We start from the raw sequence: 21,801 nt of genomic DNA on the forward strand, positions 1-21,801 counted from the left end.
TTTTGTAAACCCTGTTTTGTTTCATAAATAAAGCTATCATCAACTTGCTAGACTAACCATGTTGAGTCTTGATTCTATTTTAAAAATCACATTTTTAGAATTTTAGAAATATATCCACATGCTTTATTCGATATTACTGCTCTACTTTTATCTTGAAAATGTCATTATTTATTCTAATTTGTTACTTTGTGAGCTAATTTGTTTTATTCATTTATTTTATTGACCAAAGTACTTTTTCATGTTTTCGCTGCTATAATGGTAATTTCATTTTTGAATAGTATTGCTTATAAAGCTCTTATAAAGCATCTATAATTCAAATATTTTAACCAAAATAATTATAAATTATCATTTCAAATAATTTCCCCCTATCTTAGACATTTGAACATGATTTTATAAAGCTTTTAAAAAAATATTGGTATTCCTATCTGCTGCTCGTGGTTGGACTGAAACTGAAGGTTAACAGCTGAAATAGTTTTGCCTCTCTCGTTGGCCGAAGGCTTTTTTCTCCTGTAAAAGAAACGTGTGCTCTGGGTTTAAAACATGAGTCAAATTCATTGATTAAATCATTGTTTAAAAACAAAATCGTAATAGAAAATATGAATTTCCAGAGCCTTTCTAGTTAGTTGTGGCGAGAACAGCACCACAGTAAATCTGTACTCGTTCAATAACTCAGCACACAGTCGAGTATTTGCTTTGTGTTTAATATTATCCAGTTCAATATTTATACAGCAAATTTCTGCATGTTTACAGAATAAGAAAAATATGTAAAGAGACAGAAGTGTAGAGCATGTCTTATAGTTGTAGGTTGGCCTTTGAGCTAATTAATGAACATAAAGGCTCCTATATGAAGACAAATATGATGTCCACAAAAATAAAATGCATCAAATTTTAGTAAAACTTTAACAAAATAACAAATTTTTGTAGTTTCAGTATTTGTTTTATTTTTTTCCTAGAATGACCTGACTATTATAAGCTACACCAACCAACCACAACATTAAAACAACCTGCTTCATACTGCCTGAGGAGTCCAGGCATGCATGCAGGACCTCCGAGCGGACGCTGCAGTGGATCCTTTGTGTCCTGTGAACCTCTGAGAATTACGGTGGTCCAGCTTCGTAGGCTGGCTTAATACTTGTTGTAGTATAATGGGTTGCACTGCCACACAAGAGGAGGCTGCTGCCCATCAGCCCAATGCCTGGTCTGCATCAAAGCTGTAACGGTGTCAAAATACCATCCGCATGAATTCAAGGACCCGAGCTGTTTCCACTTCCACTGTCGGTGATTTTAATGTTGTGGCAGACTAGTGAATGTGTGATGGGTATGGGAGCAGACCAAGAATCAAGAAGAGCTGCAGCACCACTTACAGTTTGTCATCAAACTCACGATACAGTAGCTGATAATGTCATTGTGTTGTTCTCTTAGTTGCTGCTGGTCTGGTTGCCTGCAAATGTTCACTGTGATGTTCTCTGATGCTTCAAACGCGTGTTTTGTGGTTAAAAAGAGACTCCCTGAAGGCCCAGCTGTTTCCATCAGTCAGTTTCAAAGTCTCACTTCCACCCTGCGCAGCCTCGTTCATCCAGGCTTTTTTTTGGTTTGAATAACCTGCAAACAGCGGGGCCTTGTCAGTGGTTTGGATTTTTGCATTGTGTTCACTGGCTGAACTGCACTTACATTTGATTGGCTGAAATACGGCGGCTGTGGATGATTAACGTGATGCAGGAACATGTGGCTCGCTTGCGGGAGCATGGTTGGATACATGTTCATAGGCGGGATGCCGGGGTACGGGACGAAGGGTGGCATATTAACCCCCGGCCCAACATGGGGCATTGGTGGAGGCACAGCTGGCGAGACAGGTGGGTATGGCATTGGTGAGCAGTTGACCGGAGGGTATGTCGGCACCACCGGAGCAGATGGAGGTTTGGACGCAGGGTACGAGGAATTAGGAGAAAATGGTTGTAATGCAGCAGCACTCTCCTGAGATTTCCTTTCGCAGTTCTTACTGTCCTGTACTGAGCTGCTGCTCGTCTTTTGGTCATACTCAGCAGATTTGTATACTTGATGCACATCCGTTACATCCCTCTCTGCACTGTACGAGTCTTTTTTACTGTAATAATTCTGATTTAAGGGGCTAAAACTAGATCTGCTTGATGATGATGATGCTCTACTTTGACGTCTTGGGGAATACGGTCGCCTCGTACCCTTCTCCCTCCCAACTTTACGAGCCAAATCACCATCCTTCTTCCCATACAGCCGCTCCTGGATTCTATGAGACATTTGGCCAAGCTCTTCAAATCCCAAATCCATGCCAATGGCCTGCAGCACATCCTGCATTTGCCTATGCTTGTGTTCATCCTCAGGTGGCAGAGGCACCCTTTCCACCACCAAGGGGGACCTGGATCTGCTGCGGAAGTAGGCTTCCCTGCCATCATTCCCCTGAAGGGGCTTTTCATCTGAGAGTGGGCACTGTTTTGGGCTGAGGGACCGTCGATGAGTCTGTGGGGAAACTGGTCTGCGGGACCTTTCGCTCTCACTCCAGTAGCTGTTATCCTGGTGGCTTCCTTGATTCCTCCCAGCATTGTGAGTGGGAGACCACAGATGATCAGCAGGGCTCGGTAATAAGGTTTGAGAAACGGGTTGATCGTCGTCATCTGAGGTCTGAGTCACAATCTTAGTGAGAACGTCGACATTCACGCCCTTGTTTAGCACGTCGAGGAAACGCTGGAAGCCTTTGGTTGACTTCTGCTCAGAAACAGCTGCACTTCGACTGGGTGCATCACTCTCAAAAGACTGATGAGAAGCACACAAACGTCACAGGTATAAGAGTCAAACAAATCTCTCGAAGGTTAAACATTTTCACACAATTTTCTGAGACACTTCTGAAAGCAAATCAAACACGAAACAGCAGTGTACGTGACATCTGAGAGCAGATGTGTAAAACTGCAGAGAAAAGCTACTGCAGAATAATGAGCAAAAGAAATACAATTAAAGCCCATTACACCTTGTTTGCATCTTGTAGGTGTTTATTGTGTTAATCAATATTCTGTCTACTTTGAGGCCAGTTTTGATGTGCATCCCGTTTTGTTGTCACACTCCTATTGATAAACAGTTAGAGTGATCATTTCATTTATGTTAGGTTACGGGTGAACAGGGCTATGGGATCAGAGCCCAGATATATTGATATTCATGGTGGTGTTTTTACTGTATGTGTTGTGCTGCATGTGTTGTAAATGTTGTAAATGCAGACAAAATTAAAACGTTAAAAGTATTTGGCTTAGTAGACTTCTATTTTTGCACCATTACTAATACACAGGCCTATAAACTCCGGATACAGTTCGGAGAAGGTGCCAATCTAGAGCAAGGTGACTACAGCATGGATGCAACGTTTCATGCAGCAGTATTCAAGAAATGTGTATTTGAGATACAGTAAGAGTACAATAAACACTCTGTAAGTAGCCAAACTGCAGGCTGAGGAGCACTGGTCCTCCTCCTCCTCTCTCAGATACATGCAGGAGTGAATGCAGTGTGGTAAATACACTCAGTATTTAGTCTAAGGAGCTTGGAAAGAAAAGCGTCTGGACTTCTTTAAGTTGCTTGAAGACGTTTCACCTCTCACAGTTCCCAGAACTGAAGAAGCTTCACGGATGAGAGGTGAAACGTCTTCAAGCAACTTAAAGAAGTCCAGACGCTTTTCTTTCCAAGCTCCTTACGCTACGATGACCTGGATGACTGAGAACCTTCACAGACACTCAGTATTTACCACACTGCAGTAATAAAATCAGTCTTTTTATGCCTGTATTAATTATTATGTATGAAGTAATGAACATTTGCATCTTTTATTACAAATCAGTAAAAAAAAACCAAGGGGCCAGTAAAACTCTGATCTAGCGACCAGAGACACAAGTGGAATTAAAAGTCATAACTTTTGAAGTGATAAAAATTTATCAACATGTGTAATGTTAAACCCACCTGTCGGCTCGAGCCATTCAATGGATATCTTGCTCCAGCTTGGCGATAATCCTCATCATATACAGAAGTGAGAGGACTGTCCATCCTCTCTCTGGGATTGACATAACTCTGTTTGACATAGATAAATATTTTTCATCAAACCACAAAATGAGTACTTTGAATTAAAACACTATTCAAACTGATGCAAACACACAATTAAAACCTGTCCAACCCTCATTAAGCAATCATGTGAACTTACCCTCTCCTGTGATCGTGCCCTCTCTTGTGATGGATCCCGGCCCCTCTCATATTCATCTCCATCTTTGTAAGACCCCGACAGTCGTCTGTAAGGTAACTCATCATTTAGCTGCCTGTATGGGAACTCCTCATGCCGAGGCCTGTGCCTGGAGCCCTGAGGTGTTTTCCTGTACTTGAAATCCTCATTTTGTGGTGACGCATCTTCAATATTCCTGGTTAGATGCGATCGTGAAAAACTGTCCGGTGAAGGCCTGTATGTTTTCTCCTGAGCCTCACGCCTGTACCTGTATTCCCGCTCGTCGTCATCTGCAAACCTCTGCTTTTTGTTGTCAGAGAGGTCCCGCACCGGTGAAGACGCGCGTCTCCTCGCCGGGCTCTTCCTGCTCCAGTCTCTGTTCAGTGTATCTTTGCTGTAAAGCCTCTTCGGAGACTCACTGTACTCCCTACTTCTTGTTCTCTCTGTACTGCTGCGTCCATCCCCACCATATTTATGATACGACTCCCGTGGCATGTCTCTGGGAGGTTCGCGCCTTTTCTCCCATCTGTCGTCATATTCATCCCGTTGCCGTGAACTCCTCTCGCTGTACTGCCGCCTGTAACCGTGTTCAGATCTGTTTGAGTACATCCTCAGACCTGAGTGATACAAAAAGAGAATAGACTCTTGAATAATGTCAGACTTCAAATAAACACAACCACTTATCTTCTATTAACAAGGCAAACATAGTGCTCTCCACTTGGAATATGTTAGGATTTCTACATTTGTTCCGTGTCTGTGGGGGTACTCCAAAGGAATTGGCTCAAAAATTTGTGATTCTAAACTGACTGAGTGTGAATGGTTGTCTGTCTCTGTGCCAGTTGTGTGACAGACCCATGTATAACCCCTCAGGTTAAATGTTTAGCTTCAGTTACCATGGTGATCGAGTCAGGTTAGAAGAAAGCCACATTCATGACATGCTAACTATTAATATCGTTCTGGTAATAAGTAAACTACCTTCGCAATTCTTCTAAGTCGGGGTTAAACTGAAGATAGCCTCATATACTGTCTGCAGAACAGGGATCTGAGGTGGTAAAACAGGCCAGCTTACTGTTCAATGCTACTACGGTTTACATTCAGAGATCACGATGACAAGCATTCCCCCCTAGATCATAAATGCTTGATAATCACAAAAGGATTGAAAGAAATAAGCAAATGTAGGTCACAATGAGTCTACAAAAATATCCAGCAAAACATAAAATAAAATTTTAAAAAAATCAACATTTAGCAGTCACAAACCAACAGTATAGGCACGGGTGTGTCTTTAAATAGAAGCTACGTGTAAAAGCACCTGCTGTAGAATTCTTAGAAAGGACGCTCAGGCATCTCAGAGCTTAGATAGTTGGCTTAATGGAGCTTTCGGTATGCCGTGACCGAGCTAACGTTAACAGCGTTGAACGCTAACGTTCGCTGCTGCAGCTGTCTGCTAGCAGGCCACGGAATAGCTTTAGTTAGCTTTAGCAAAAAGGAGAAATATCAAACTTACAACTGTATCATCGACGAGATATTATTTCCAGCTAAAATTGCTGCATCTGTGAAAACTTTCTCGTCCTAAAGTGCAGTTAAATCAGCAGCAGTTAAAGCTTTGCTCCTGCTTTTGATAACCTACTTAGCAGCATTCGCGGTGGGCTAAGGAGCTAACGTAAAATTACCGTTTCCGCTGGATGACTCCACTTTCATTAAAAATCAGGAAACACACACTCCCTTGGGTAAATGAAATCAGGGAAAAGTGCTCAAAATATGTTGAGCAGTAAGTACGTTTCCTAAAAACATTCACAACATGTTAAATAAGGTCGGACAAAATTTTAAAAACAGGCACTGGCTGAATTCCAGGAGGTTTGTTTTTCTTATCTCCCCCGGGGGATGAAGAAGTGGTTTCAGCTACTTTTTAAACGCAACTTTATTGATAACATTTAAACACAAGAAATTACCGTCAAAAAGTAAGAAATATCACATTTAATTTTCTTTCTTTTTTTTAAATGTTTTTCTTTATTTTCTTAATTGAGTTACACAGAAAATACACGACAACAGAGGCACAGAGAGGCACTGAATATATAAGTACATAATTAAAAAAAATAACCTCAGATTTATCCACTATGTTCGTGTACACTCAGGTTCAAAAATTCTGTCGATATACACAAATCACACCACAAAGACATACACACAAAACGGTTAGCACATATTTTTAAATGAAATATTTAAATGATTGTCTTTGTATTCAAGCATCAAGCTAAAGTATCACTTGAGATGATAAATGAATACAAGTCAACAGTGAGTGCGTGTATGCGTGTGTGATAGCTTTTATTTTTTTATACCTTTTGTCCCTGTGGGGTACTGGCATACTGTGAAAGCACAGTCTGAAGAAGAGGATGATGTATGGCTTCTAAGAGGACCTTTAACTCATTCCTTTTTGCTGTCATATCAAGGTGACATCAAGGTGACTGCTCAGCAAGCACATCAGGTAAAAACAATCCTCGTGCTTTTGTGAAATTCCCTGATTCAGCTCTGCAGCCACAAGGACAGGAGATTTTTGTGAGACTGGGCACTGATCTGCAGTACAGGAACTCCACAGGGGACTGTGCTGTCTCCATTTCTTTTCACCTTACACAGCTTCAGAACGACTTCTCGTCATGCCACCATCAGAAACACTCTGATGAAAGTTTTACAGTGGTTAGATGTGTTAGTGATAGGCAGGAAGAGGAGGAATAGAGAGCAGAGGATGATTTTGGTCTGGAATGTTCTGAATGTTCTGAAAGATTGGAGAGATGGTGATTAACTTCATATGCAGGGAAGAGAACAGCTACATTAAGCCATATAAAGTGCTTTTCTACTTTAACTGAGCACTCAAAGCCTCAAGCCTCGTTCACCCAATCACACACTTTATTCTATCTAGCATTTATCTAATATTGTCTTATCTAACATTCATGCACACTCACAATATTAGGGTTAACTCAACATTCTGGCCAAGAGTACTTTGACCTGGAGGGCCTGGAGGAGATTGAACCCCTGACCTTCCAATTAGTACACTTCCCACTCTAGCTCGTGAGCCATAGTTGCCCCAAAGGACAAAACCAAGGCATCCACATCAACAGCAGGCTGAACTGGAAGTTGGCACACAAAAGTGAATAAGCAAACTCTGTTCCTAGGGAAGCCGAGACCCTTCAGTGTGTGCAGGTAAATGACACTGAGACTTTCTACCACTCAGTTGTGGTGAGAGCATTATATTTCCCTGTGATCTGCTGGGGAAGCAGCATCAAAGATCTTTAAGGAGTCTTGCTCCATTGCCAAACTCCTCCCATGCTTGAGTTTTTGCTTTAGCTACTGTCAGAACTGCTTTTGCTTTCGGCCTGCCACAGGAGATCAAAAGGCCAGTCACTCTTCCGTTTCACCTTTGATGTCAGCTGTTCAGTCAAAGGAATCACCTTACAGCTGCTGCTTGAGTCACCTCAGCAGAAGTGTGGAACATTTAGTATTTTTTACTATTTTCACTTATGTCTACAGCCATCCTGCTGTCAAAGTTCTTCTGGCGAAGATCTCCCAGATAGGTCTCGGAGCGCACCCTCAATATATATATGTCAACCCACAACCTAGAGGTCCTGTTGTCAAGCGCACTTAGGGATACCTGTATGCTTGAACATGTATTTGTTACAGGAATCCTATCAAAGAAGTCCGATACCAAAGCAGCACTGGAGTAGACTGCCCCTCCAGTTCCCAGATGGGACACCTTCCAGCACCCCATCCAAGAAGGCCAGGTAGTCAGGACACATTGTCATATACATATGTATATATATGTATTATTTATCATTGTTATTTATCATTGTTGTGATTCTTTACATTTAATAACAATAACATGTGTCACCAGTATATTGAATTAACAAAAAGTTTTTATTTGTGCGCCACAGCATATGTTATTTTTAGTTTTATATGTTTGTATAAACACATAGGATTCAAATTGGCTCTGTTTCGGAGCACAGATTTTCCTCCTTCTCTGCTTTTCATTTTTGTTAGTAATAAAAGCATATTTTAAAAGAAGCAAAATATCTTTTAATTTAATTATTCAATTTAATTGTGGTTGTTTTAGTTTTATAAATTCATAAATGTAAGAAAACATGGGATTACTGTCATTTATAAACAGACCACTGGAAGGCAGTCAGATGTGGTTAAACACTTCAAATATTTACACCCATAATGCTGATAGGCTCATTTATCCTAATGCTCTTTATAACATCACCCTCATTATAACACTTAATTATGATTTGTGGCTCCATATTTTTTTGGCAGTGAAGGTTGCCAACCTCTTGTTAAACTTGGAGTGAACTTGATTGCAGTAAATCCAATCAACCACTAGATGGTGGCAAACACTGTTGCACACACACACACACACACACACACACACACACACACACACACACACACAGTGAATTTACATATTCACAATAGAACATTGAGTTAAATTGCAATATCTAAAATATTTCATGCAGCATCCAACATCCCAATAATATTGTGCTAGAACAAAGCGATACATTTTGTTTTAATGAGAAGTACATTAGAGATAGATCACCATATTATAATTGCAGATTTGTGTTTTTTTGACACAAATTTATATTTTAATCTTTGTTTTCACTTCACTTTCAGCTAATGCAGCTTTGCTGACTTCAGCAGAGTTTTTATTGCGCAACCAAATCCTCCTTCAGCTCAGCCCTTGCTGACCGTCCAGGCAGACCCACCATTAGTGCAAATGTGACCAAAAAGCTTACAACACACTCAGGACTTTATTAACTTTATTATATCCTTCCCTACAGGGAGCCATCAAACAAATGACAACCCGTTCATTTGCAACATGAAACAAAAAGTTAAACGAATGCCGTACTCACAGTATTTGTGCAACGTCACACAGCTCTACATAGGCGCCTGTGTAGTCTACATCATATTTCTCACTAATGAGGTGCAGTCATTGCTCCCTGGGCGACATGGATGATAAATATGCTCCAATCACATGTGCTGTTAAGACATTTAGTCTGTGTTAAGGATAGAATGGGGACAGAGATGTGCGGTGCGGAAGTGAGGCGGAAGCCAACACAAGAAACGCTGGAGTCTGCAACAGTCCCAGGGCCGTCTCCTGCCACTCTGTGAGCACAAAGAGTATCCACCTGAGGGCGCTGTAACAGAGAACCATGAAACACAGCACATGTTAGGAGCTTAATTAGCTTTGCTGTGAGCAAAGCAGCAAATCCCACTTTAACAGGAGGATATTTCAATAAGTAGGAATCACAACCTCTGAGTTCTTTGACCTTTTATATCTCCTCCTAAATGAAAAGCTTTGTGTTCGTGTTTGACCTTCACGGCGCTGTCAAAGAATTTCTGCTTTCATCAAAAACAGGATTTAAAAATGATCAAATTAAATCTCAATACCTTAAATTACATTTTAACCACTGCAGACTATGTGATTATGGTAAGATGTGTCCACTTTACTTAACTGAATATGTAGTACTGTGCAAAAGTCCTGAGCCACCCTTCATGTCTTTATATTTTACTTTCAAGGAGCCAGAATTTCTTGTAAATACTCTCCAGTGATAATTATTTCTAATCTGAAGGTCATTCCAAGTTTTTCTTTGTACATAAATCAAATAAACAAGATGTGCAGACTTTTATCTTTAATTCAACATGTTCAACAAAACTATTGCATGAACTGTTCGGGAATTACGGCCATTTTTAGCCTGCCATTTTCAGGGGTTCAAAAGTAACTGGCAATTGAATGACAGGTAAATTTTATGGTAAGTGAGGCCTCTTCTCTTCTTATTCCAATGATAAATTCCCCAAAATTGTGGCATTATCCGAGTACTTATGGACCTAACTGTCTGCAGAAATGAAAGAAATCACCTTTTGTAGCAGGTCAGGCATGTTTAAAAAACCCTGCATATACATGTTAAATTTGGTTTAAAAAGAATATATTAAGACAGCATGCATTCACAATATAATCCCAGCCTAAAGCTCATTCATGCACATCATACAACACTAAATACATCCCTGCAGCCTCCCACCTCCTCACTGGTAGAACTTAATCTCAGTGTCCACGCAATCAAAAAATAAGTCTCCCAGTTCCTCTCCGGGTATCTCTCCGCTGAGCATGGCTGCGATCTCGCTCAGACACTGAGACTCCAGGTCCCTTAAAATGTTGTAGACAGCTAGACCTTCATCCTGAGACAGAACAGAGAGAAAAACCACAGAGATGCCATGAGAATAACTGTAACACCCAGGTTAGATCATACAAAGCTGTAATATATCCCACTTTCTCCTCCTAAATTGATGTGTCTTTCATCATCATAAGCTTCAGTCAGATTCTAAAAAAGGAGTCAGATCCTGCTGAAAACAGTCCTGAATCCAATACAACCCCACGTCTATGGTGGGAGATGCAGTCTGAATAACTGCAACTAAAGACCTGCTTTTCTTTAGCCAAATCCCACTGTAGTGTACAAAATGCACTTTGCACTCACTCTTGTGGCGTATTTACATTTTACAATAACAACAACAAGAAAAAAATCAGTGCTCTGTACAAATGTGAAATGACAAAATATTTACACCAACATCCAATCAACCATCAAACGACGTTTGAAAGAGTGACAAAAGATCCAGTAAGTTATATTCAATGAATTATAAGAGAACTGAGTCTCTGAGTTAGTGGAGGAAGGTGCACTGCTGATGAATACTGTGTGAAGTCCAGCGAGAGGTCAGCGAGTAAAGCCAGAGGAGAGTCTGTTTGGTTAAAAGGAGTCTTACAACTCATTTCCTGCTCTGTTTCATTGTTGGACTCTAGTAGAGTAGCTTGTATCATGTCTTATACTGAACAGGCTTTAGACAAGCTAAACAAAGCTATTTTAGCTCCACCCCCATTAAGATGACCTCCCTTTAAACTGAACTTTCCTGATTGGCTTTACCTTCCAAAAAAAAAAAAAAAAGTTTGAATATACTTTAGTTAACTAATAATAAAGGAAAAACTAACACAAGTATGAAAAAACATTTTTGTTAGCTACAAATGTTTCCTGAGACCTCGACACGACTGTTTAGTTTTCATAAAAACTGCAAGTGCAGATATTTGTCAAGTCTGCACTTGACAAAAATGTAGAAACCAGTAAACTATGGTAGCAACAGACCGTCACGATATCTAATATCATGAAGGAGAGTTTGCAGAATAACAGAAGTTTGGAAAATTTTAGCAAGATACCAATAAAAACTAAACTGAAATGCACAGCCAGAGCTGATGACCATATAAGTCCCCAACCTTTTTTGCGCCACGGACCGGGCTATGTCCGACAATATTTTCACGGACCGGCCTTTATGGTGTCACGGATAAAAAAAGGGGGAAAAAAGGATTTATTCACACACGGGAAAAGACCCAGGGAAACCGAGTTAACGATAAAAACCCTGAAAACCATGAATTTCACACCTGAGCCTCAACTCTCGCGGCCCGGTACCAAACGACTCACGGACCATTGGGTGGGTTGGGTATCCGCTGATATAAGGGATATCCACTCTCTATGATGTTATACAGAGTCAAGAGTTAAAAACAAAAAAAAAAGAAAACTAAAACTTTGGCCATTTTAATATTAAATATAACAGAAAATATGCAAATACTTAATAGATCCATGCTGAGTAATTTCCATTGAATTCTTCATCTTCTGGATCATTGTCCTACTGTTTCCTCATTCAAACAGACCAATTTTAAAGGCGGGCTTTGTCACTTTTTAAAGAGAAAAAACTGTTTCCTCAAACTACAAAAGAAAAGTTGAAGTCATGAGTAAAAAAAGGAAACAACACTTATTTGGTGTAATGAGCAGCTTTTGATAGCTAACATTAGCAAAGCTACAAAAACATTTTGTATGCTCATTTTGTCCCGGGCCAAAATTTCAGCCCAAACAGGGCGCTGACCTTCCTCTGACTTGCAGTTCAGCTTGTAATCACGCACATAACGCCAGACAGGAAATCAGCTAAAATGTCTAAATGGAAAAACTGTTTGGAAGTTCTCTGGTGTCACAGTTTGAAACCCTGCTCTTTGGCTTTGAATGTGCACTTGTAGTGTGTTTATGTTTAGTCTGCACTGATGCCATGTGTCTTGTCTGCACCATCTGTGAGGTGCTGTTGTGTTTGGCTCTGCACTGGGAGTGTCTTCTCTGGGTTGTGCAACTCGCCTGTAATTTATCAGCAGCAACTCATCCAGATCGACTCTTTAACGAAAACAAATAAAAAGTGATCCTGCTGTGAATGTTTACTCAATGAACCGGAACTTCATGCACTGCCATTATCTGCACAGGACTATCATTGACCTAGGTCATCCATCAGTGCCCACCGGGTTGGTCTCCATGGTGTTGAGCGCCACCTGATGGGCCTTGTAGAGGTCATGTCTGCGGTCCACCTGGCTCTGAAAGCGAGGCTGCTTCCTCGCAGGGTCTTCCGAGCCAAACTGTGGGGAGACCACCCTCGGCACTGGGGTGGGACAGTCCGAGAAGATAAAAGGCTTGAATACAGACCTAGCAGGGTGATAGGATTAGACAGGGAGAGAAAAAGGAAAGAGAAAGCGCAGACTCAGAAATTCCCATCAACCCAAAGAAGATACAGAGCGTAGAAAATTAAAGATTAGAAGGGAAAGAAAACACTTTTCACACTTTCATATCAGAAGAGCTCATAAGGTTCTGTCGCTTAAGATTTAAATTTGTTCAGTCTCCCTTTCAAGATCATCCTCTTTTGCACCTCTAAACTGCTTCCAGCACTTCTGCTATTTTATTGCCCACTGGAAGTCCCACTCACACCACTTGCACTTGCCCATCTGTGATGCACGTGAGGAGCAACGTCAGGAGCTGAAAAATGAAAAGTAAACATGCAAACGGCAAAAACTGCAGTCCTCTATTGGGCACTTGATTCTGTCCCCAATCTCAACAGACTCCCATGTAAAAATGTCCAAAAAGCGCGCTTTAATGAACTTAATATTATTAGTGGCCCACTTTAAGACCAGGAGAAAACATAAACCCAGCCTCCGAGGGCCGTGTGTCTGGGTAAGTGTGAGGGTTGAGTGAAATGCTTGCGAGACCTCGGCATAAAATCTATGTAAAAACTCCTCAGTTTAAGTAAACTTGATGTTTGCTCTCTGAAAGTTTGAGATCACAGATGGTCAGAATTAGACTTCCACAGACGCTTCCAAAATTAATCCACAGGTGCACAAAGTGACCACCTTGAGGGACGTTCGGGGAGTTTAGATGTCTTTTTTAATGGTCAGCACATATTCATATTTTATGCTTTTTAAACATTAACTGGTTGTTACATTTATTTTTCTAAAACTTACTTAATACTAAAGTTGTATAAACAATTATGAGGAATTCCAGACCTCTAGTCTCACAATATTATAATCGTTACATGAACATGTAGTGGAATAAACGGGTTATTCGTGTAGCATTAAGTGAATATAATCAGACTAATTCTTAGTTTAGTAGGTGGCAAACCTGGATGGGTCTGGGGTGGCAGTGAAGAAGTGGATGCAGGGCAGACTAGTGTCTCTGGGCAGGATAGAAACCATGCTGCCTGTGGTGCAGAAACCTCCAGAGTCCATGCAGATGCCGCTGGGTTTGTCCCTCAGAATGGACATCATCACCTCTGCTGTCACTGATCCTGAAAGCAGGACAGACAGAGAGCTGAGTGTCTCTGTAGAGAAGTTATCGTCATGTTCAGCAGCTCTAAGCTCCCCTAAGCTCTGTACCTACCATCGTGTTGCTGGAGCAACTCCGTGCCTCCCCTGTAGCGCTGCTTGGCCAGCTCCATCCTGGCCGGCGGGTTCTCGGGACTAAACACCTGCGAGAAGTTAAATTCTCCCTCGCCGTCCCACCAGCCCTGAGCCTTGGCCACACTCCGCAGGTCCGGGTGCTCTGTGGAGATCTCGCTGCCAATGGTGAGCTGGTTGGAGATGTTCTTAACACCCTCTGGAAGAAGCAGGTAGATGGCAGTATTTTGAGACACCGGATCAACTGAAATCCTATTTAGCCAGAAAAGCTCTGTTTGTGTGTATGTTTCACACAAAGCTGATTGATTTCCACTGATAAAAATCACTCCATGAGGATTCCCATACATGCATTCCCAGCTGCTAGAACCTGATTTCAGCTGGGAGGCCAGTCTTATCACAAGAACGGACCTACTTTACTTTTTTTTATTTGAGTTTGTTATATACACAGACCGCTGCAAACACACAGTCACAAACAGTTTTTTTTTAACTCTTGGCACTGTGTGATGTCATACAGATGATACAGAGCCGAGGGGCAGCCAATCAGAAAAAAGCTAGATTAACAAAGTGGTTCTAAAACTCTGCGGTGGGATCACCTGGAGTCACTGCAGGTGCAGGTGGTCGACAAAGAAAAAAAAAAAAAGAGAGAATAATTTTAAAAAACAAACAAAAAAACAAAAAGAACCTAAACAGGGTGAATATGAGGTTTTGGAGATTATTCTGTTCTATTCTTCTCTTTATGGAACTAAAATTAAATTTGGATTCCTGTTATTGCTAATCATGAGGAAAAAGCTTGAGTATCCCTGGCAGGGTGGGCTTAGAGAAAGATCAGCTAAAAATGCTTATTTCACACAGTAGATGAGCTGAGGAAACAAACTGAGTCTTGCAAAGCTACTCAAGTAGAAACCAAGAACAAGCACGTGGAGGTGGGAATGAGGAAAACAGCAGGATATGATTTACACTAAAAGAGTCGACTGTCCTGACACATATTTCAAACAACACAAACACCTGACAAAATGTAATATAGAGTACAAAAACACCAAGTTCCAATCATCCATAACACCAGAAAATAAAATATTAAACATGCTTCTAACCCAGCCGAGTAGTGTTTCTAAGACTTGTTCGTCTGAGGGACGTCTGCTAGAACACAGCCTATTTTAAACTGTTGTTTTATCAAATTTGTGGCTGAACTTGTAAGTTCAAGCCAGACAGTTACTATCGAACGCTGCTGTAAAGAGACGTTTAATCTGGTACACATCAATCAGCTAAACACTTTCTTTCTATTGTTTAAAGATGTACACTCAAACCAGAGAAAAAACACCAGAGACAAAAAAACACAAAGACAGACTTATTAAAAGCTCATGGTTTTGTCTTTGTAAAAGCAGTTTGCCCCAAAAAACTAAAGCTGACGTCTGGTTTTTCACACCGATTTCTGCTCAGTCTGGTTTCTGGTGCACTGAGGGGATATCAAAAATCAGGATTTACTTTTCTGCCCACCAGTAATGGTTTACAAATGCAGATAAATTCATAAGAACTAATAAATAGCCAATCCAGAGCAATTAGACAGTGGTATTCCTAAAGGTTTTAGCTTTGAGTCAATAACAACCACACCTTCTTCTTCCTGACTCTAACTGGATGACGCTTCATGTTTGTGAGCACAGTGAAGTAGAGTAGTAGACCAAAGCTGGTCTCATTGTCCTGGAGCTGACTGACAATAACAATCCCATCTGCGTACTTTAACATGGTCCTGTTATCATCATACTTTGACACACATCTGTGCAGAGAATAAATAACAGAGCACACACATCCCTGTGGAAACCAGCAGAGGAGCAAACCTGAGAACTCCATTTAAACTAAATTTCTGTGCCCACAAGTTTTAAAAGCAAACTGTTAAAATATAAGGTTAAAAAGTTAAAAGCAGAGGAAAAAACAGGAAGTCTAGCATGAGACCCTTTTCCCTCCAAGTGTTTAAGTGTTTAAGCTGTGCTCCTCTGTGTGGTCTGTAAGCAATCTACAGACCACACAGAGTTTAACCTCTCCTGTAGACGTTTGTGCCATGTTAGCAGCACAGCAAGGACAGACTGATAATCAGTCAAGACAGACGTATGCATAGATATTCATCATCCTCAGAGGATGAAACCTGCTATCTTTCAAAAGCTGTCTTTGTTTTTGTGTGTTAATTAACTGAAAGTCACATTTCAGCCTAAACTTAGAACCAAAGTGAGCCGAAGATCAGAACTTGGAAAGGAGGCCTTGTAAACTGAAGGTATGTTAGTCCCCAACTTATTGTGTATTACTGGTCAATACTGTAATAGCTAGGAGATGATTTGGTTGCTACCTGTCTGAGATTAACCTATGGAGCAGATTTTTCTAAAAATCTAAAGAGGAATTTCATCCAATCACTGTACCTTCTGCAGTAGTTCTGATTTGTATATTATAGATGAGTTGTTTACTGCTGCTTTGCTCCATTGTTTAGTGTCTCTGTGCGGGAACAGGTTTCAGGATTGTCCCCCTCCCCCCTCTAAAATAAAGTCCTTTAAGCAAGCATGCAATAAGAGGCTTTATAAAAATATCACTAAGGAGATGTTCGTGCATGCACACCATGAACTTTTAAAAACATCCTCTTCCTTGTTACTGTTACTAAGTAATCACACCTGCTTTCAAACACATACAGACAAAATCTTTGCTTCATTTATAAAAACCAAAAAAAAGCTGAATGTGGTTATAAATGAAGCACATTCAGTAATTTTGATCTCTATGGATGATCACCTCTTCATATCAACACTGAGTAAAGTGAAATTTTTTAAAACTCATCTACTTGGATACCTATATTTGGGACGTGGCTGCATTGTTGAACAGGTGCCCCGATAGAGGCCTTTTGGAGCATTTGAATGGATTATCTGACCAACAGTATGCTTAACTGTGTTGTACAGACCACCAAGACATTTGTACTTTAGTTCTGGTGAACAACAATCTAATGCTTATTAGTCTGTTACTGCACTAATTACCCAATAGGTGTCTCCTCACATTGGACCCATACAGTCTGTGAATGTAGTTTACTAATCACACTGACTAGCATTAGCTGATAAATTAGTGGGATGATCCCTTTGATCCATATAAGGTAACTTTTGGCTGCCACACTATACTGCAGTGAGTGCACAGAAACAAACTCTTTTAGCACCTCCCCCTTTAAGCCAACTGTCTTCCCATTGGCTCTCCCTTACAAAGTAAAAATATAGCTCAGACCAGGTCCCTGTGTGTGTACATATATATATATAGATATATATATATATATATATATATATATATATATATATATATATATATATATATATATATATATATATATATATATATATACATGTACACGTCACCAGGTGGAAAAACAACGCAAGTGTTTGGAGCAACATGAAGCCTGAGCTTTTGGCTCACAGTTGTTACTTCTTTAGTCTTTTCAACCCTTCGTCCTTACCTGAGACTTTCTGCGCCACCCAAAGCCTCCCGGCTGTCTCCAGCACCCAGGCCTCACTGCGGTCCACAAGGAGGAAGGTGTTGTGGTAGCTGAAGGGTTCAGGAGCCTCCCTGCACTGCCCCCCCTGGCCATGCTGCTCCAGGAGGCTGGTGATCACCGTCAGCGCTGCCCGAGCACTGTCACCACGCTCCAGCCCCAGTCTGATGAGCAGAACCCATGCTAGGTTATGTGTGTACCAGGTTTCGTCTATTTGTTTATCTAGTGTTTGATCAGTTTCACACACCATGAATTCACTTTAACTGCTCTGAAGTGTGTATTGGAGAAAAGCTGCTCAGTTAAAGAGTCTCTCCTTGCTGTTTGAGTATTTTTACACAGAGTAACTTCAACAGTCATCTCTACACCTGCCATAACATGCTAGTGACAATCTACACACCCTTCTGATCAAAGCCTCAGAGGATTAACTTAGTACTTCTACTGAATACATGCAATCCAACTTTAATAAGGTGCAGTCAGCAGCTGGATTATTTTCCCTTTATTGATATCCTGTTCTTAATCCATACAAGTTTCTGAGGAATATCAAAAGGTTTCAGCAGCTCACCGGACAAGGTCCATGCCTAGCAGAGCCTCTCCCGGTGCGACGGGCTCTCGGGTCCAGACTGCCTCATTCCCAATACAGACCCCTTTGTCACTGGCGCCCATTTCAGCCCCCCACATCCATGCAGGTTTGCTGAGGACCACAGCGTTGGTCTGCTCCACCTGAGGGATCTGGATGTACGTGCACTGCAGATTGCAAAAAAAAAAAAAAAAGTAATATGGCTTCAGATATGAACAGTGGAGCATGAACAACATTTTCTGAGAAACGTGCATGTATTGGCATATAACAGTGGAAGAAAAGGAAAGAGATATCTTTGTACCAAAATCTGAAAGAGATGTTTCGGGTCATTCAGATCAACGATGACAAAAAGCAGTACAAGCATACACTCCATCCCCTTCTGCTATCTATCCAAACGAATGTGACTTGAGTTTGTTTTAGAACTTAGATTTTATGCTATTATTTATCCATAACTATTGTTGCAATTCATTACTGCCTTTTCACTGCTCTTTTTAAACTTATTCTTTTTAAACTGTATTGCTTATTGCACTCTAGAGGCTGGTGAGAAACACTATTTCGTTTCAGGCTGGGTAACACCATACGAAATGACAATAAACTTCTTGAGTCTTGAGTCCAGTATTAGATATGGTTCACTTACATCCTCACTCATTTAGTCAGGCTCTTAAATATCCAGCAATTGTCAGGATATAATGATAAGGTAAAAGATTTGTATTCTATCTGCATGTTAAATTATCCTAAGGCTAATTTAACATTAGGGTCACCAGGATTGCAATACACTCTCAGAAACCTGGACTCTTTTTTTAATGTTTTACTGTCCAGTAATGCATTTAATAACTTATCATAAGGACATCATTAGACCCCACAGCACCATCAGATCACTGTGATGCATACTTTGCTTCATGAGCTGAAAACAGCTGTAAACAATGTATTCAGAGCACAGGCACTATACAAGGCGGATGCAGCCAGTGTGCCATTACCCACTGGTATCTGAAGACCAGTTTTGAAACCCAGTGATGAGCGTTTTTTCACTGTGGTTTCAAAGGGGATGTGAAAAGCGAGGGATGACAATGCCTGTGAAACCGAACACTCATCAGTTGTTATCGATCACAAGTTATCAGCCGATGAATAAACCCAAGATATCCCCTTTTTTGAAATTAACAAAATACACAAAATCTACTTAACTAAAATCTATTTATTTTACTCTGTATGACCTGAAATTAGTGGCTGAGCTCAGAAACCCATCAAGAAAGTTGTTACTGACTTCTGTAGGACTGTAAATGTTTTTACAACCACAAGTATCAACCCTGGTTCCCATTAAAAACAAACTGCATTAATGTGAAGCTTGGCTGCGCTGACCTAGCTGAGCTAACAGGATAAAGTATTTCATAACAGTTGCTTCTCTTAAAATTATTAACAGGAAAGGTTTCCACATTAAGTCTGTGTGTAAATATTCAACATCCCTCCTTCAGACTTCAGCCTTGAAAAAGGTTGTTTTGAAACCAACACATATGAAATGTATTAGTCAGTCAGTGTATTTAAAACACAGCAGCAGCTTTTCCTGGGCTGCTTTACCTCCAGCATGGAGCCTGGGGGGTGAGAGGCTGCAGGGTAGTGGACCACCTCTTGCACCTCATCTCGAGGACGGTCTGAGTTCTTCCCAAAAATCACATGGTCATCACGAGAGCCAGGGGGCAAGGAAACAAAACAGTCACACGACATGGGGGGCTCTGCCATCCTGCAACAAAGACACAGAAAATAACAAAAAAAGGAAGTGTGGCTGGCTGTGGGGAACAGGGGTGTGACCCAAACATGTACTTAAGAATTGTGGTACCCAGAAACCCGACTTGGTACTGTTAATCTTACAATGCCAAGTGACATGACAGACTCAGCAGTGAAAAGCAACTTGGTACATTTACTCAGGTACTTTACTTTGTTTTAATGTAGCGTAAAGTACTGCAATATATGATGCTGTGCTATTAGCGATAAAGCTGCTCAAGCAGTGATTAAAATCACCTCCAACTTTGACATTAAAGTGATTCACACATTAATGAATCATTCATTATAACCCAGTAATTAACATATTTAGTATTTTAAGCATATTTTTGTACTGTTAAACACTTGTTTCACCACTTTTCTGAACAGTTATTGAACACAAAATCGTGTATAAAGTCTCATGCAGCCTTTTCACCAAATACCAGCTGATTAAGAGCACGGGAATTCACAATATTTTCAGTACGCTCTACTTTTATCTGATCCAAGTATTGTGATTTCCTGCCGTTCCTTCGTGACACCCCTAAAAAAGTCCCGTAAACGCCCCTGGTGGGGAGTGAAATAAAGATGCACCACGAGCAGCACTGACTTCACGGCCTCATGTAAACAAGCTGATTTGAAACAAATCATAAGAGTGTGACGGTGTGTTGGACCTGCAGCACTACACCCTGCTGTAACCATAATGTGCATGTGTGGATCAGAGAGGAACAGCTCTCTCCGTTCCCCACCCAGCTTTCTGCAGAAAGTCAGATCCAGCCGGTGCACTGCCCATCCCTTTCACACAGGGATTAGGAGGCAGTCTTGTGCAGAGCACTTTATTGACTGTAATCTTCACAAATCCGGCCGCCACGTTGCTCTATTGTCGCTCCTTTTCTCTCGTTTGCGACCACGAATCGCTCACATTCCGGAAACAATGTCGCCAAAAGTGCCCCGGCTAATCGCAGCTGTAGCCTGTGACGGAGCTCGCTTTGCGATCAGTGTTTATTTCAGAGATAAGGCCCACACTGTCAACTCCCCGTCCCTCTCTCCGGAGCAGCGACGCGCCTGTCGCTTCGTGTCCTTTCGCCTTTAATCGGGGGGGTGAGAGTGGGGCTCAGTTTTGGGGATAATAGTGCGTAAAGTAGAGCTAAGCAGCGGCGGGTGGTGCTGGAGAAAATGTTTACCTTTGTTTTTCTATGGTGAGCGCGCACGGCCGGCTGGGAGAAGGCAGGTTGTAGATACAGAGCAGTCACGTGACGAAGAAATCCAAAGGTCTGTACTTAAAGGTCTCGTCTCGTCTGGCCACAAGCACAGCTCACCGTCTCACAGAGTCCAGTCCACACCTGTGCAAAGCTGCACAGCAGGCCTGAGCGATGAGGTAGCTCTTCATCATGAGTCTGCCTCCCCTTCGCCTGTTTATCTGCAAACCCGCAGTCAACACGATCATAATTACATCCACCTTCGAGGAAATCCCTGCAAACACTGCAAGTTTTTACAATCCGCTGTTTCCACCATGGAAGCAACAAATCAAGTCTGTTTGTTTGTTTTTTATTTATTCCCTCAGATACAAACAAAGACCGTAAACAAGTATAATTAAATGCAAAATGCTTCTGAGCTACACTTATGACCTCATGTCTGTGTGACTTAAAGGATGAGCCGGACAAACCTCTTAGCTTGCACTCACTAAAGTAAACAAGTTAACGTTTTCATAAGAATCACAGCCGCAGTTAAAGGACCTGTTTCACACGTCAGTAAAAACTGTTTGCTTTACAGGAAACTGAAAAAAAAAAACAAAAGAAAAAAAACATATAAGCTCTATGATGACATCAGTGGCATCGTGGGAAATGTAGGATCTACTGTTTTAAACCCAGGATATCACAGCCTGTGGTGTTTTCATTTTGACGACTCTTTTACGAAATATGTCTCTTTGGCATAGTAGCATATCCATGCACACATCAAGTGCTAAC

The 21,801-nt window shown here is 41.1% G+C and overlaps 2 protein-coding genes across 7 annotated transcripts; both read right to left on the minus strand.

The window, feature by feature from the left end:
- Positions 1 to 682: 682 nt before the first annotated feature.
- LOC116320258 (serine/arginine repetitive matrix protein 1-like) lies at positions 683 to 6,090 on the minus strand. 4 transcript variants are annotated; one of them, XM_031739824.2, is made up of 5 exons: positions 5,890 to 6,090; positions 4,205 to 4,836; positions 3,967 to 4,074; positions 1,672 to 2,787; positions 683 to 1,602 (listed from the first exon to the last, which is right to left on the minus strand). In XM_031739824.2, exons 1-5 carry the CDS (start codon positions 5,915 to 5,917, stop codon positions 1,573 to 1,575), a joined length of 1,914 nt encoding a protein of 637 aa, XP_031595684.1. In that variant the 5' UTR covers positions 5,918 to 6,090; the 3' UTR covers positions 683 to 1,572. The 4 variants fall into 4 exon arrangements, with proteins under 4 accessions (XP_031595684.1, XP_031595680.1, XP_031595681.1 ...); XM_031739820.2 differs by having other exon boundaries at positions 683 to 2,787; XM_031739821.2 differs by lacking the exon at positions 5,890 to 6,090 and adding an exon at positions 5,724 to 5,883 and having other exon boundaries at positions 683 to 2,787.
- Positions 6,091 to 9,001: 2,911 nt separating this feature from the next.
- On the minus strand, positions 9,002 to 21,240 carry scrn2 (secernin 2). Of its 3 annotated transcripts, none has more exons than XM_031739814.2 (9): positions 21,019 to 21,240; positions 19,658 to 19,820; positions 18,071 to 18,252; positions 17,473 to 17,672; positions 13,987 to 14,202; positions 13,729 to 13,894; positions 12,582 to 12,762; positions 10,279 to 10,435; positions 9,002 to 9,396 (listed from the first exon to the last, which is right to left on the minus strand). In XM_031739814.2, the coding sequence occupies exons 2-8, from the start codon at positions 19,817 to 19,819 to the stop codon at positions 10,283 to 10,285; spliced, it is 1,260 nt and encodes a 419-aa protein (XP_031595674.1). In that variant the 5' UTR covers position 19,820; positions 21,019 to 21,240; the 3' UTR covers positions 9,002 to 9,396; positions 10,279 to 10,282. The 3 variants fall into 3 exon arrangements, with proteins under 3 accessions (XP_031595674.1, XP_039468951.1, XP_039468952.1); XM_039613017.1 differs by lacking the exon at positions 21,019 to 21,240 and adding an exon at positions 20,584 to 20,966; XM_039613018.1 differs by lacking the exon at positions 21,019 to 21,240 and adding an exon at positions 20,329 to 20,349.
- Positions 21,241 to 21,801: the final 561 nt, after the last annotated feature.

The sequence above is a fragment of the Oreochromis aureus genome, linkage group 6, assembly GCF_013358895.1.
Source record: "Oreochromis aureus strain Israel breed Guangdong linkage group 6, ZZ_aureus, whole genome shotgun sequence".
NCBI classification, from domain to species: Eukaryota; Metazoa; Chordata; class Actinopteri; order Cichliformes; family Cichlidae; genus Oreochromis; species Oreochromis aureus.